Source organism: Desmodus rotundus, chromosome 5 (genome assembly GCF_022682495.2).
Source record: "Desmodus rotundus isolate HL8 chromosome 5, HLdesRot8A.1, whole genome shotgun sequence".
Classification (NCBI taxonomy): Eukaryota; Metazoa; Chordata; class Mammalia; order Chiroptera; family Phyllostomidae; genus Desmodus; species Desmodus rotundus.
The window spans coordinates 130,687,480-130,703,174 of record NC_071391.1 but is presented as its reverse complement, the minus strand read 5'-3'; the positions used below and the strand labels follow the sequence as shown (position 1 = coordinate 130,703,174).

Below are 15,695 nucleotides of genomic sequence, written 5' to 3'. Positions count from 1 at the left end.
TTCACTGCTACTTTTCATTAAATGTAACTCCTCATAATACATGTTGAATAAGCTTTTAACAAGTGAACTTACGCATATATAGAAATGTCTTCTTATTTCTAGGAAAATCACACTTAAGTAAGTTTTCTCAATCAAAAAACAGACATTCAGGAAAATATGCTCTTGAACTGAGGCTTATTTAAACTGTTAGAGAGGTTGTTGTTGAAGAAAAAAATAATCTGGAGTCTCCGAGCCTTTTAGTACAGAATTTGTTGGGAAACTCACTTGCATGTAACTGTTAATGTGGAGAATTGCACCTGTTTTTACTAAGTATGTATCTGTAGCAGTAGAGAACAATTATCTATTCAGAACAGATATGGGACAGTGGACTTGGGAACAAAAAGTCAAAAGAGGGAGCATATGTCAAATGGAAAAATTACTGTAGCGTATCAATTAGTAAAGACAGGTGAGAGTTTACTCTGAAGACTTTAACGTGCAGCAAGTTTGTCCAGGTGAAGGTAAAAATTGAGCATGAGTACATTACCCTGCAATAGACTGACTCCATCGGGGCTTCTTGTTTAATTAGGCAGAAGAGACCTCTCTTCTTGGTTCCAGTCCCATATATCCAGCTGCCTTTTGGATACTTCTGCTTGGCATATCCCACATTTTGATTTATCCAAAATTTGAACTTGTCATTTTTTCTACAAGTCCTGCTGTTCCTTCTGTCTATTTTCTGGTTAGGGGGGTGAGATGACGTGGGAGTGCTGTTTACTAAGAAAGTGAGTTGTCCCTGGCAGCTGTTTATTTGTTTCATCCAAAACAGTGGTGTGTTCAACAAGGGCAACTTGGCCCCTGAGCCCCCAAGAGATACTTGGCAATGTCTGCAAACAGTTGTTGGTGCCACAGTTGGTAGGGGTGCTGTTACCATCTACGGGGTGGGGTGGAGGCCAGACGTGCTGCTCAACAGCCCTTGACACCAAAGAATTACATGGCCTCAAATGTCAGTAGTGCTGAGGTTGGGAAATCCTGATTGACACTTGTCGTCTAATCTTAAGGTTTCTTATTACTATCCTGGAAAGACTTTTTAACCCTGTTCTTACTGCAAACTACTTAGGAAAAGTGTGTGCTTTCCTCCTAGTCATGTTGGTGTAACAGGGTATTCCTCAGTGGCTCCTCATCAGCAGAGAAGGGGAGCAGTTACAATGCTGGATTTTAGTAAGGCTGGGAGGAATCAGGTTTGTCTTCAAAAAAACTTTTTTAAAAAAATTTAATCTTTATTCTATTTTTTCCATTACCGTTTAGTCCCCTTATGCTCTCCTCCCCCACAAAATCACCACACTGTCGTCCACGTCCATGAGTCCGTTTTCCTTCAGAAACTTTTCTTGCATCAGAAAGGAAATGTGTACCAGGTAAATTTACTGACTGGTTACAGCTTTAAAAACAATTATTTTTTATTTTTCAATTCAGTTGACATTCAGATTATTTTGTAAAAGTTTCTGGTATACAGCATATTTAGTTACAGTTTTTTATCATATGCCTTTTGTATACCTCTGAAAACATCAGTTTAACTACCACATAGCAGTTGACTTAAAAAAATTTGCCAATCACTGGCCAACTGTCCAAGATCAAGTCTAAGACATTTAATTCGTATGGATAAAAGCACTGGGCTTTAATTCATCTTGAACCTTTAATGATCAACTATGTATAATTCTAGCAATAGTATTATATGTCTCTGGATTCTACAAAAGGCCCTAAAAGTGCCCTAGGAAACTCTTGATCTATTCATTTCAGCATTCCTCTGCTTTGTTCTAAAAAGGAGTTAAGGCAGTTTGTAATGTAGACTATCATAAAACAGTATAAGTTAAAAGTAAAAGCAAATGAAAAATAAAGGTGGAGATTGATATGAAATGAGGTCAGGGAAAGCATAGCATGTTAATCTGAAACTCGTTAGGCTGTAAGTTTGGCTCTAAGTGAACTCTCTAGTCATTGATAGTAGGTTATGGAAGTTTTTTTTTAATATTATATTTATTTATTTTTTTAGGCAGAGGGGAAGGGAAGAGAAAGGGAGAGAAACATCGATGTGTGGTTGCCTCCCACACACTCCCTACAGGGCCTGGCCCACAACCCAGGCGTGTGCCCTGACTGGGAATTGAACCAGCAACCCCTTGGTTCACAGGCTGGTGCTCAATCCACTGAGCCATACCAGCCAGGGCAGGTTATAGATTTCTTAAGATAAAACAATGTCATTGCTCAGAAGTAAAGATATTCTTGGATGTTGTAAGGAACAGTTTTCTAGATAGTATTTTGGTAGTAGCCATGGTTCTTGGGGCTTTATTGTATCCATCTTCAGTGTATGTGGAATACATGCTATCAAATATAACTCAGTACAAACCGTTGTTAAGTGGTCAGTACAGTGTGGTCCAGGTACTCAGGTGTGTGTTGCTCTAACTTTACCAGGGCTAGATTTATAACGTCTGGAGGGGTGGATAGCTTGTGTGCCCTTTGAGCAGTTCTCTCTAAATATTGTCTATCTCAACCCGGTTTTCAACAGTGGTAGTTAAGACATGAGTTCAGAATTATAGTACCTGAGGTGTGTCAGAGTGCAGCTATTTCATGTTGCAGATTGAGTTGAGAACAAATTTTTAAGAGAGAGTTGATTTTAAAAGTAGAGGCAAAAGAAAAGTGAAAAGTCAAGGTATATCTGTCTTAGGATAAGTACTCTGTTATGGAACCTAAGGAACATTATGAGGACTCTTTAAATTTGATGGACCGAGCGAGTATCCACAGTTGAACCCACAGTTTCCTTTGACACTCTGAGTAGTGCTCCTGGTTTTGAGCAGTGCTCCTCCCTCATCTACTCTTCAAGGTAAACCACCAGATGTAGTAAGCACATGAAGCTAACGACACATGACAACTTATTTTATGAGATTTTTATATTTATAGTTGGTGATTGGGGAATAACTACCAGAAACTAAATTTAGGTGTAGGAATAGTTGATTTATAATAATTTCTGGCAATGAGAAGTAAATCTTTGTTGTGTTAAGACACTGGTTTCAAGGACACGTGGACAAAATCAAGGGGGAGGGTGGAGGTGGAGGAGGGAGGTGGGTGCGGCTGGGGTGGGGTGGAGGGATGGGGAGAAAAGGCAGACATTTGTAATTGAATAACAATAAAAATTAAAAAAAAAAGACACTGGTTTTTAGGATTTATATGTTATCACAGCACAGCATGGCCTGTAACCAAGCTAACCTATAACCAAATCCTGTCCCAGAGTCAATGACCAAGGAAAGGTTAATAAAAGCTACATATAATGTAGTAAGTAGTATAATTGGTAATGAGTATTTATATGAATACTTTGTGATGGAATAGCTTAACTCACACCTCCCTGTTTCTTATGCTTATTTAAACATTGATTTGCAAACCCCCGACTTGCAGTTTTTAGATAAAATGTTCAATTAAACTGAAAAGTTTGGTGGGGACTGAGGACATATGGGGAGTAAAGAGTTGCCTTTTTAAAACTATAGGATAAATTGTTCATTGTATACAGGGGCTGTGCCCACAGAATTAATAAAGGTAAATATTTGGTGAGATTCAGAGCCCACTTTCATAAGAGATTTTTAACTCTTAGAGGTATTTCCTCTGGATGCTATTAATCTGAATGAGGCATTATCACTAAGATCCCCATCGGTAAGTACCTTTCGTCTTCAAAACTGAAACATTGATCTATTTGTAAAGCAGGAACATTTTTTAAAAAAGGTTTTAATTATTTACTTTTAGAGAGGGGGAAGTGAGGGAGAAAGGGAGAGAAACATCAATATGAGAAATATTGATTGCTTGTTTCTTGCATGCGCCCCAACCCAGGCACTTGCTTGACCAGGAATCGAACCCGAGGCCTTTTGCTTTGTGTGACGACACTCTGCCAAGTGAGCGATGCCAGTCAGAGTGAGCAGGAAACTTTTGACCTCATCTCTCAGATGCCAGTCATGCTGGGGGCCTACATCACTTCAGCAGAATCATGCTTTCATTAATAGTGTCCTGCAGACTGCCCTTATTATTAGGTTTAAGAGCCAGACTTAGTTTTATTTTTTTTAATGAAAACTTTATACTTTACATTTTTTTAAGGTTTCATGTGCCCATTGATAATTTTAGCTTCACACAGCCTCCTATCCAAGTGTTTCTTTTCTTTTTTTTGGTGGTTGTGGTGGTGGAGAAATCCTTACTAATCTAGGAACCGATGGGTTGCGTGCACATTTGCTAGGACATTTTGCTGTTCAAGCTGTTTTTATGTTGTCAGCAGTCTGTTGGTAAGCTGAGAGAGGAGAGTTTGTTGCCCTAGAAATTAAAACAATTTTTTAAAAGTCTCCAAACTGTTAGGTTACCAATATTATTTGAAAGCCCATTTTACTCTTCCCAGTTATGTACTGTGTTGGATATGTGTGCTGGCAGACCCTTGGGGGCAGCTACATCCCAATCAAAACAAAAGAAAATTATTTTCCAGATCCCAAATATCTATTTTAAGGTGGAAAGGCAGTAAGGACAGAGCATTAGCTTCTGATAACTTTATTTGAGAACATTTAACCCCAAAGTCTATAATTTCAGTTCTAAATGTGGACCACAGGCAGAAGTTTCAGTAAACAGAAGCTATCATGTAAGTATTTCTATAGGTGGGCATTTACTAATCTAGATGTTTATATCCATAAATTTTTCAGTGAGTGGATTTTTAAATTATATGTCAACTGTGTATCAGATACTGATTTAGAATCTATGAGTGGAAAACAAAGTGAATGTAGTTCTTTAACCAGTGCAGTGGCTAAAAGGGACTGATACAGGGTCATGGCAGAATTTTCTTTTTCTTTTTAGGATAAGGGAGGCTGAACATGTTTCATAGATCAAGACGTCTCAGTTTGTAAATAAATAAATAGAAGGTAAGGGAGGAGGGAGAGAGGAAGGGAGGAAATAACCCAACACACACACAAACATTAAAGATTTGGAGAGAGGCCCTGACTGGCATGGCTCAGTGGGTTGAGCATCCTCCTGCTAATCAGAAAGTTGCTGGGTTGAGTTTCCAGTCAGGGCACATGCCTGGGTTGCAGGTGGTCCCTGGTTGGGGCATGCTGCGAGAGGCATTTGGTTGATGTTTTTCTCCCTTCCTTCCCCTCTCTCTAAAAATAAATAAATGAAATTAAAAAATAAAAGGATTTGGAGATAGCTGTAGCCGGTGTGGCTCAATTGGTTGGGCATTGTTCTGCAAACCCAGAGTCCCAGGTTCATTCCTGGTCAGGGCACATGCCTGGGTTGTGGATTTGGTCCCCAGTGGGGGTGTATGCAAGAGGCAACTGATCGATATTTCTCTCTCACGTTGATGTTTCTCTCCCTCTCTTTCTCCCTCCCTTCTCCTCTCTCTAGAATCAATAAAAGAAAACATAATAAAAAAAGATTTGGAGATGAAAGCAATAATTCATGCAATGAAATTTCAGATAGGTCAGAGGGAGATGTGAATAACCTCAAATAGGTCCGTTCCTTTTAGGAGAGCAGACGTGAGGATGGGTGGGTATACGTAAGTTTATAGTTTGAGGATTTGAAGCTCAGAGAAAGATCCTAGAATACCTTTGGTTTTTACTTTGAAGTAGGAGGTAAAATCTTGCTAAGGAGGATGAGGGATTTGCTAAGAGAGTTGGGTAAGGGACTTGATGTTTTAGAATGGTTGTTTTGGGAACCAAATTAGGAAACAGTGAAAAGATTTACTGAGCAACCCTGTGGGCCTGGTGGAGGTGGGAAGTAGTACTAGTTTATGTGGTTATATGATCACTTTTTTTCCCAGCATTCCTTTGCTTTCTGTGTATTGGGGTGCCAAAGGAAAATGGTTAGGTTGATCTTGGGGGTTGTCAGAGCTGGTACAGAATTGAGATGATAAAGCAAAACAACAGACGTGATGGGCCCATAGAATTCAGTCTGATTAGGAAAAGAAATGATAAAGGGAAGGGATCAGATGGCAGGAGGAGTCGGGGCACCTGAGGTCTTAATGATATTAAAGATTGGGTGTAGTGGTAGTGAGGGAGAGCAAACTCTGGGAGGGTCGGAAGTGAAATGTGTTGTAATTTAAGGACAGAAAACGTGGGTCTGAAGGTGGTGCAGGAAGATCTGTGAGAATGCTAACGATGCTGAGACCTGTGATAGGTGTGGGAAAGTGTGGAAGAATGAGAAATGTCCATTTAATAACTGGTCAAGGAAGTCATTTCCTTGGGAAGATCAGGCTTCTCTGAGGACAGGTGGTGGAGAAAGTATGTTCTATACAGTGTTCTAGATGTAGGTGAATTTGTTAATGGTAGAGTAGGGATTTCTGAGAACTTTATGGAAAGGTTTTAGAGGGAGTTAAAATTTGCTTCATAATATTGAGCTTAATTTTTTCCTATCAGACTGCTGTGCTGTAGTTCCCTAAACAAGTTAGGGAAATGAAAAATGGATTTTTATTTTCTGAGTGATTCTGAGACCATGATTTATTCTTTCATGTGATAATCACAGGAAATGCTTATGCTAGATGATTTTACATAGTTTTCCAATATTCCAGACTTTAGAGAGTCATCCTAAAGGTGAGAGAGAGGAAGATGGTATTGTTTATCAATGATTAAGTTCCCTTTCATTTGATCTCTCTTTAATAGTGAGGTTGTAGTTGTAAGAATTGCACTTTCTTCCTTTTTTCCCCACCAAGGAGCTCGTACATTGTACCTGTGCATCCATATGGGTTAGGTCAGTGCCTCCCAAAGTGAGGTGCATGGGCTTGATCATGCAGTCATACTTGTGGTGTGCTTTGGTGTCTTGTAATTCCCTGTCACTGTTCAGTGGACCTATGATTGTGTCATCCAGTTTTATCTTGAACAATTCTCAAAAATTGGTAAAGCAGCTTAAAAAGATTTCCGCAAAGAAACAGTGTTTTGTGAAGATAATACTTAAGGTACAAGTCCAACTGAACCAACAAAATAATCATAGAGCTGCACTCCTGTTCTTTATCAGATAGCCACGTTATCTGATAAATGACAGTCAACTAATCTGAGCTGGCAAGAAGTTTGGAAGTGTTGAGGACAATATTTAAAATACGGTTCACCTTTACTGTGTTAACAGTGAGCCCGACCTGAGGATGTAGTGTGTCTTGAGATACTTGGTAATGAAAAAAATCATAATCAGCAAGATTCTGTAGTCTAAGCATCCAGAATATGAAGACAGACTCTGTGACTTTTTCTATCAATATTTAACTCATATGATGCTCAATTCATTATTTTTACAAAATTTACTAAGCATAATGATAAGTGCTTAGAACTCTTTTTAAGTTTTTTTTTACCCAATAGTGACAAGAAAAGTCACATACCATTGGGGAAACATATTCTTGCTGCCACAGTAAAACTGGCTGAAATAATATGAGGACAAGGTAGAATACATTCTTGGTTAGCAAATACTGTTGAAAGAAGCATGGAAAACATGCTAAAGAGTTAAAGAAAACAGTTAAAGTAATGCTGCAGGTAGAAAGTATGGTATACTAATTTGGAAGGAGATATATAATATTTATAGCATGTCTCAGGTTAGGGTATTTGTTAAGATTCTGTTTTATTAAGAGGGCTACTAAAGGAAATATGTATCAGAAAAGATATATTTGCCACAGATACAACTTCATAGAAAAATGTTTTTTGGAAAAGCTATGTAAGAACTACTTAGATTTCGGTAAATGTGAGGAAATGGGTATAACCTTATACGTGAAATGAGTTTACTGCATCACTAATAGGCTAATACAGGAAACCAGAGGACTTGAAACCAGAATTGCATGACATAATAATGTTGTAAATAATTTTATAAAAACATGACCTTTAAAATATATTAGTGTGTTTAGTTCTTTATAATGAGATGGGGGTGATCGTGTTTTTACAGGCAGAGACTTGCTCATTAGCTTGTGACATAATATATGAAAGAGTCCTTGGACTTAAAGATGAATTATGTCCTTTTCTTTTATGAAAATACAATTGTTCCAATTATCTTAACCTTTTTTCCCTTGGTGCTAAATAGCTATCAGTAGTATGAAATCTAGTAAAAATTTTCTAAAAGTTTTGTTGATTTAAGGTAAGGATGACATTTTAACTGATTTCTGAAAGCACCTTTGCTATGGGGATATGATTTTGAAATCAGGTTCTGGGAAATATTTCTACTGTTATTTTCTTGCCAAAAACAGTGTGTGTCACTTAGAAAAACTCATACTGACATGTTTAAAATACTTGGAAACAGTTTCCATGGGTTTTGAATGCTTTTTGTAAAAATGTAAAAAAGGTAAACTCTAAAAATCTTGTAAGCTTATCGATAGCAGGAAAAATAGAAATCTATCAGGTGAATTTTGACAAAAACTTGCATAATTGATAGATGGGATTAGGATAGTATCTTGCTGAGTTCAGCTAAGCCACGATATACTCCCATTTTGATGTACGTGCTTTTGTAAGATATTTTTTTCAGCTGTATCAGTCCTTATAACCAAGTAGCAAAATAAACTGGACCTAGAACCAAATTGTGGAATCACCAGATCACTCAGATTTAATTAATAAAGCTTATTCAATCACCTTACTCTTGTTAAGATACTATTAATATTTTTAGTAAAAACAAAAGGCTTTTTATACCTTTAATAAATAAATGAAGTTATTTAAAATGCATGTCTTATTGTATTTTAGCCCATTCTTTTAATTTTGTTTGTTTTGTAGTGCAAATAAGTTAGTAGTATACACATATAATTTATGTAAGTAAATAGTCACACATTGGGGCTATGTTCTCAAAGACTTTTCATTAATTGCATGTGCTGTCAAAACATTTGGAGATCACTAGATTAGATCTAGTGGTCTAATTTTGTATGATATTTTGTAGTTTATAAAATGCATTTGTTAATGTGTTCTAACTTGAACCTCATCGAGAACCTTTTGATGCAGGGAGGTATCATACCCGTTTTATGGAGGAGGAACTGAGGGTCAGTGTATTTAAGTGTCTTGCCCAGTGTCGCACAATTAGTAGTAACTCCTCCACTCCAGCACAGGTCTTATTACTGGATGGTGTTCTTTCCATTTATCCTATTCATTGCCATTCTATGGTCATTCTTCCGCTTTTGATTTCCTGCTCTAACCTATTACTTATTTTTCAGAATCCTCAGGTAGTTGCCTTTTGTGTTTTGTCTAGACTTTCTAGTTGTAATCAGTTGGAGAGAGAGGCTGTACAAGTAAATTAAGAAAGGTTGGGAACAAAAGGATGGCAGCTGGTCAGAGAGACACTACATTAATGATGAAGATACAAATTGCAGTAGATGGCCCAGAATTCGAATGAATACATGTGATGTGGAAAGCCATGCAAAGGAACCATAGGAATACAGTTCTAGCAGATGGGTCATTTGAATGTTGGCATGGGGGCAGGCTAGAAATGCCTGGTTGTGGAAAGTATAGGTGGTGGGTATGTGTGATGTACATGGAGTTCAGTGCTCTACCGAAGTTGGCATTAAATGGACGGCTGTATGGTGATTGCGGGGGTGGGGGGTGGAAAGGGGTGTAAGGGAATTAAATGAGGATGGGAAAAAATGCAGTCAAGGGAATTTAATTTCCAAAAAAATTGAGGGGTTTATTTTGATCGTTGTTTTGATTTTAATAAAACTTCCTATAATGGGTAGCCTATTTGGATTATTCTGTCAGTGCATACAACAGAGTGAACAAAATCGAAGAACTCTATAGGAGAGTGAGCATTAAAGATTGCTTATCTGTTAATAGATCTATAGATAAACCGGGTAGGGTTAACATGCTAAGTTGAAAGTGATTGCGTCAGAAGGTAACGTAAACGTATAGCATGGTTCAGACACTATTTTCTAAGCTATGATCAGCGCTACAACCCAAGAAGAGAGAGATTTATTTAAAAAACTGAAATCTGGTTCTAGCGGAAGTGCGTTGTGTAGCTTCTGGGCCTTTTTATACTCTAAATTCAGTGCATGGCTTGATCTTCTCGCAGCCTCGTGGCAACACATCTGGAAATACTACCTACACATCGCTAAAACTTCCATGGGGGTTTTGCATGCTTTGAAATACTGCATATATGATTATAAAATTCTCTTAGATTCAGTGGCATAATAAACTAAGATGTGCTGATGGGTGTATTATTGTCTTTGTCAATCTACAGATGAAAGACTTCCTTAGTTCAAATGAATATGGTTATGACCTCTAATTATTCATCAGTCCAGAGATCTATTGTGCTTGTTGGGAGGAAATCAAAATGGTGCAATTAAAGTTGGAACCAATATGCGAAATAACTATATTCTTTCCTTTTTATTATCATTATTATTAAATGGAAAGATCTTCTGAAAGTTTGCGTGTTTCAGATGTTGGAGAATTATTTGGGGCTTATCACAGTTTAAAGCAGCGGTCCCCACACTTTTTGGCATCAGGGACCGGTTTTGTGGAAGACAATTTTTCCACAGACCAGGGTGGGGGAAGATGGTGTCAGGATGATTCAAGCACATTACATTCAAGCTCACCTCCTGCTGTGCTCCCCGGTTCCTAACAGGCCCAGACCAGTACTGGTCTGAGGTCCAGAGGTTGGGGACGCCTGTTGTTTGAAGAATCTTAGACTTGGAGTCAAATCACTTGGATCTGGTGTCAATTACATTGTTGGTTGACAGTGTCCATGTCGGCTGGTCACTTAAGCTTCCCATAACAAATGTGTACTGGTCCAATTTGGCTTGACTGCAAATGATTAAGCTTCTGCGCATATATTAGCAAACAAACAAATGGTTTATTTAGCTTTAAAGATGGGGCTACAGTGGTATAGTCAGAAGGCCTGGGAAGGCTTGTCAGCACTTCAAAAGGCTGTGGGGCAGCCATAGGAATTCTCCTCAGTCAGCCAGAGGAGTTTGTAAGTCAGCATAGTCTGTCAAATCGGAGAAGCCGGAGAAGCATTAAGGACCCCTTATCCCTGAGTGAGCAGCTCTCTGGGTTGCACAGCCATCTACATGAGCAAGAATGTGCAGAATGAAGAGATGTCGGTTGGACAAGATGCATATTAAACTCCACCTGAACATAAGTAAAAATTCTCGTAACCAACTTCACTTTGACCCATGCACTTGTCTCGTCAATTCCTCTAGCAGTTCCATTTAGCTGTGCCCTTGGCATGCTCAGTGTTTGCAGCTGATAGGCTGCTCTCTAGTATGCCAACACACTTTTTTCCCCTGCCAGCTTGGTTGTGTACTTACCAAGAATCAGTTATGCTTGTTCCAAAATTTTTATTACATTTGTGCATACTCAGTGACGTTAGGGCCAATGATTGTTCCTGATCTTACCGGGTAGGAAGCCTTCTTTGTATGTAATAGTTGAACATACTCTACCTACTTGTTGAGGTTGAACCTGCTTACTCCTCTGGAAACCTGGGGGTGGGAGCATTGCAGTTTGGGTAGGCTCTCCATATGTATTCCTGCTGATCCCTCCAGTGATCTCTTTACCTGTTTTCCCATCTTAGAAGTGAGAATGCTGATTCTTTAAGTTTGCAGAGCAGGGTAAAATTTAAACAGATAAGAATGTGAAAACCCTGGAAATGCATGTGCCATACATCATAGATGCTGTAGTGTTTTTACAATGGGGAGTCTATCACTCATGGTTTAAGAAAAAACTCATCTCTTCTTAGACTCAAGTTTTTGTACGAAATCAGGTAATTATGCTTTCCTCATCTGGCATTTTGAAAAGCTGTGGTTTGAGGAGTTTCCCAGACTCTTGCATAAACTAAACTGAAACCATTATGCTTAAACTAAATTGTAAGATGATGGATTCACTTCAGCGGTTTAGATGGTGTTGAAGGTGTTAGAGAATTAGTATGTCTCAGGCCTTATGGGGTATTAAAGTTTAAGAAATCCTAGACTTGGAGTCAAACCAGCTGATATGGTATCAGCTGGGCTCTTCATACTATTTGTCTTTGTTGCTGTGTTCCTAGTCTGTTAATTATGTTATAGTTCATGGGAATTTATACAAGATTTTTTGGACTAATAAAAGGCATTACATTTCATTCATATAAAACCACTAGCTGTTTTGAGTACTCTCAATTTCCATGGACATTAATTTCTTTAGTGAACACTTTTCATTGTGGAAAATGGAACCGCTATTGTCTGATTCTTAATTAAGTGTATGGGGACTATCCTTTCGTTGGTAATTAGCTTTTGGCAGCAGTTGTTTTAGTGTGTGTGCATGCACACACATGCTTCGGGGTCAGAAGCACTTGAGTTTGAACCCTAGCTTTACCACGTACTAGATGTATGACCTTTGGAAAGTTGCTTAAGCCTGTTTTGAAACCTCTGTTTTCTTATCTCTGTGAGAGCGTGGTAACATATACCTCATAGGGCAATGACAACAATGAAAAGAGAATGTGTGTGAACTGTACGGGCATTCGGCGTGGTAGTTACTTTTCACTCTGTGTCAGTTTTTAAATTTTATGTCATGGATAAGAAGCGGAAAACTTTTGTAAGCTACACATTTATTTACTTAATGTAGTAGGAGACCATTGGCAAAGAAACAAAGAGGGATGTAACATATGTTGTTGTGAGCTCTCATTTCTAATGTTAGTTCATCCATTTCTTAAGAAACAACTGGTATTTCCAGATCTTTAGTATTTGAACATTTAATTTTACATGGCCCTGGGTATTGACTTTGAATGTGTGGCCAGCAAGTGGAGGGAGGGGAACCAGGTGAAGGCTATAAAACAAAGTTTATTATGGTCATCCTGGCCCAACTAATCTTTCAAAGTAAGTCTAAGTAACATATCACTTCTCTTTTACTACGTAGATATGGGGTAAAAAGGTATTTACCTTAACACTTAAATTTTTTTCATCTTCCTTTTTTGATTTGTTTCTTTAGCCGCTGTTCCATCCCTGACCCACCTTTGTCGCTTGGAAATTCGGTCCAGTCTAAAACCAGAACACCTACGATCTGACAGTTTTATTTGTCAGTTGCCACTTCCCAGAAGCCTACATAATTATTTGCTCTATGCAGAGGTTCTAAGGATGAATGAAGTTCCGGAACTGACAGTTATTCAAGATGGAGAAATCAATGAAACTACTTAACATACCTTATGTCTGTCTTTGAAAACCACCAAGACTAAGAGCCGTGGAGACAAAATCTTCATGATTTTATAGTCACAGAAGATGGTTTTTGTTTCAGTGGTCGTTTAGGCTTTTTTGTGGGGGAGGCATTAGTTTAATGCAACTAGGGGCTTCCTGATCAAAAATACTGTAAACCCCACTTCCATTACTTTATTATATAGTTTTATCACCAGTACATTTTATGTTGTGATATTTATTTACCTACCATTTTTTGCTTTGTTCTAGTAACGAACTGTGATTCTGCTTCTAGTGCTGCACATGGCATAGTCCCACCGATGATTCTGTGTTTATCTCGCTCTTGGGGCTTAGGTTGTACTGCGTACAACTTGACTGGAAGCGGACACAGAGTGGGGTTGATCTGTTATTATCATTATTGCATTTGAGGTTGAATATTTCTTATGTTCATAAAGGAATTATTTTATATTTTGTTCTTATTTCTTACTTTAGTCATTTTTATGAAGAATTGATATTCATTGACTTTTCCTGGGTAAACTCAGAAGAATTCTTTTAAAAAAAGAATGTAGAAAATGAATTGTTTTGCTGTTTTTTTTTTTTTTTTTCTTTTTCAATTCCTTTATACTCTCTTTGGCTAAAAAAGACTCTATTTCTGCAAAGGCAGGAACAGCCTAACCTCAAAGATATTCTCAGTTGAAAAAAAAATTACATTGGTATTGGGATAACGAGCATTTTGCTATATTTAGAATACTGATCAGGAGACTGGAAGGGGCAGAAAGGTATGTATTCCTGAGTTACTTAATATCAAATACATTCAAGCTCCATTCAGCCTCCAATCAGAGGGCAGCTTTGACCCTATGAAGCAAAATCGCCAATTCTACTAATATTATAGTGTTTTCTTTTTTATTATCTAGATAGGTCATCAAGATTTATTATCAAGATAGGTTATCCATGAAATTTAGACCTCAGAGTCCTAGGTTAATGAGACTCTGCCTCATTGATTTTACTATGGCTCAGTCTGAATCTAGAGTCAGAGAGGACTAAACACTGGATCAAATGAACTGTGATAAGAGGCTCCGGGGACTAACCTTGAAAGAAAAGTTACGGGAGCATTACTGTCATGATAGACACCTAGAGATGGCATCCAAAGGAGGGCAAGTCTTCTGTCCTATTGGGATCCTGTGGCTTAAAATAGATGGGAGTGGGTCAGCCAGGTCCATCTCCAATAGTCCTTGGCTGTTTGATAAACGCAACGATGAAGGCAGACCAAATGATGGAGGCGTTGTGAACAGTCCGACTGAACTCAGTGCTAATTAGAGCTATAGTTGCTGCCTATGGAGTAGGGATAGAGTTTGAAGGTGGGTATACAGGCAGAAATAGGGAGGATATGGAAAACCAGGTGGAAATGCTGATACTTAATAAAATTCCAAGAATGTATGTACTATGTAGTATTTTGAAGATGTCCTAATCTTCATTTTTTCAAACCTGAGATTTTTAACATAACCAGTTTTTTGTTAGGGCCAAATATAAATAAACCATTTACATTTGAGTCTGAGTCTTTTCATGTGTTTTTGTTCATGTTCAAATATAAAATAAAAATTCAACTCTCCATAACATCATTGAGCCATTATTCTTAAAAATCTGAAAATTAATATTTCAGAGAGATTTAAAAGCCCTTGGTATTAAAACAAATGGTTTTACTTACTATGTATGATAAATCTTTCAGATATTTTATAATAAAATATTTATGAATTTTATGACCTATAGCAAGGAGTCAGCAAGAAAACTTAAAAGTACGTAGAGGTTGGTGAGTTATAGTTACAGTTTCTGATCAAAATGATACATCTAGTTAGTGTGGCCCTTAGGCTCTGCCCTACATGCACAGTGGTTCTTTAATTCTGTTCAAAGTTACTTTGAGCCTAATGAAGAATCCCATACAATAGAGGAACATATTACCAGAGCTGGACTCAAATCATATTATAATAACAGTTGCCAAGATTTCAGCCTTCCTTGATTGGATGTTATCTTTTAAGTATATTTCCTGCTGATCTTCCCTGTTACACTTTAAGCAATCCAACATTCTTTTCTGTGATCATTTGATGTCAGGATATCTTTCTGTAATCATCTGATACAAAAGTGGTAACCTGAACAGTTTCTTTAAATTTTCCTCTTTGCCAAGTAACAAGTGTCTTGATATGCAGCTTTCTGGTGGCCCAACTTCCCAGAGATCAGTTATACTCCTCCCGTGTCCCATGATCACCTGTGGCTGATAATCCTTGACACACAGCTTGTGTCATATTTATATTGTACAGCCAGTTGCCATTTCTAACTTTAACTCTGTCCTTCCCACCTAAGTCCATCTGTAGATCTGTGTGCACATTGTGATGCTTATGGATCTTCAAGTATTGTGGCAAGTCCAGGCTGAAGACATACGAATATTTTTGACTGGTTACTCCCTAAAATTCTGTAATTTTGTTGGTTCTTAAAAACTTCCAAGTATTAATCCTAATAAGAATGTAAATAATTGCATGTGTTCTCTGGACCTGATGGTTCCCTCAACATGGAGTCAATATAGAGAGGAGTTGAAAAATTCATCTAAAGGTTTGCCTTTCACTTTCTC

At 37.9% G+C, this 15,695-nt stretch overlaps 1 protein-coding gene across 4 annotated transcripts in view; it reads left to right on the top strand.

The window, feature by feature from the left end:
- ASB3 (ankyrin repeat and SOCS box containing 3) overlaps positions 1-14,624 on the top strand; it is an 87,950-nt gene extending 73,326 nt beyond the window's left edge. For all 4 annotated transcript variants that reach the window (XM_024552802.3, XM_053925758.2, XM_053925759.1 and 1 more), the window contains exon 10: positions 12,876-14,624. In XM_024552802.3, the coding sequence (XP_024408570.2) occupies positions 12,876-13,081 (206 nt within the window). In that variant the 3' untranslated portion in view covers positions 13,082-14,624. The remainder of the gene's footprint in view (positions 1-12,875) is intronic.
- Positions 14,625-15,695: the final 1,071 nt, after the last annotated feature.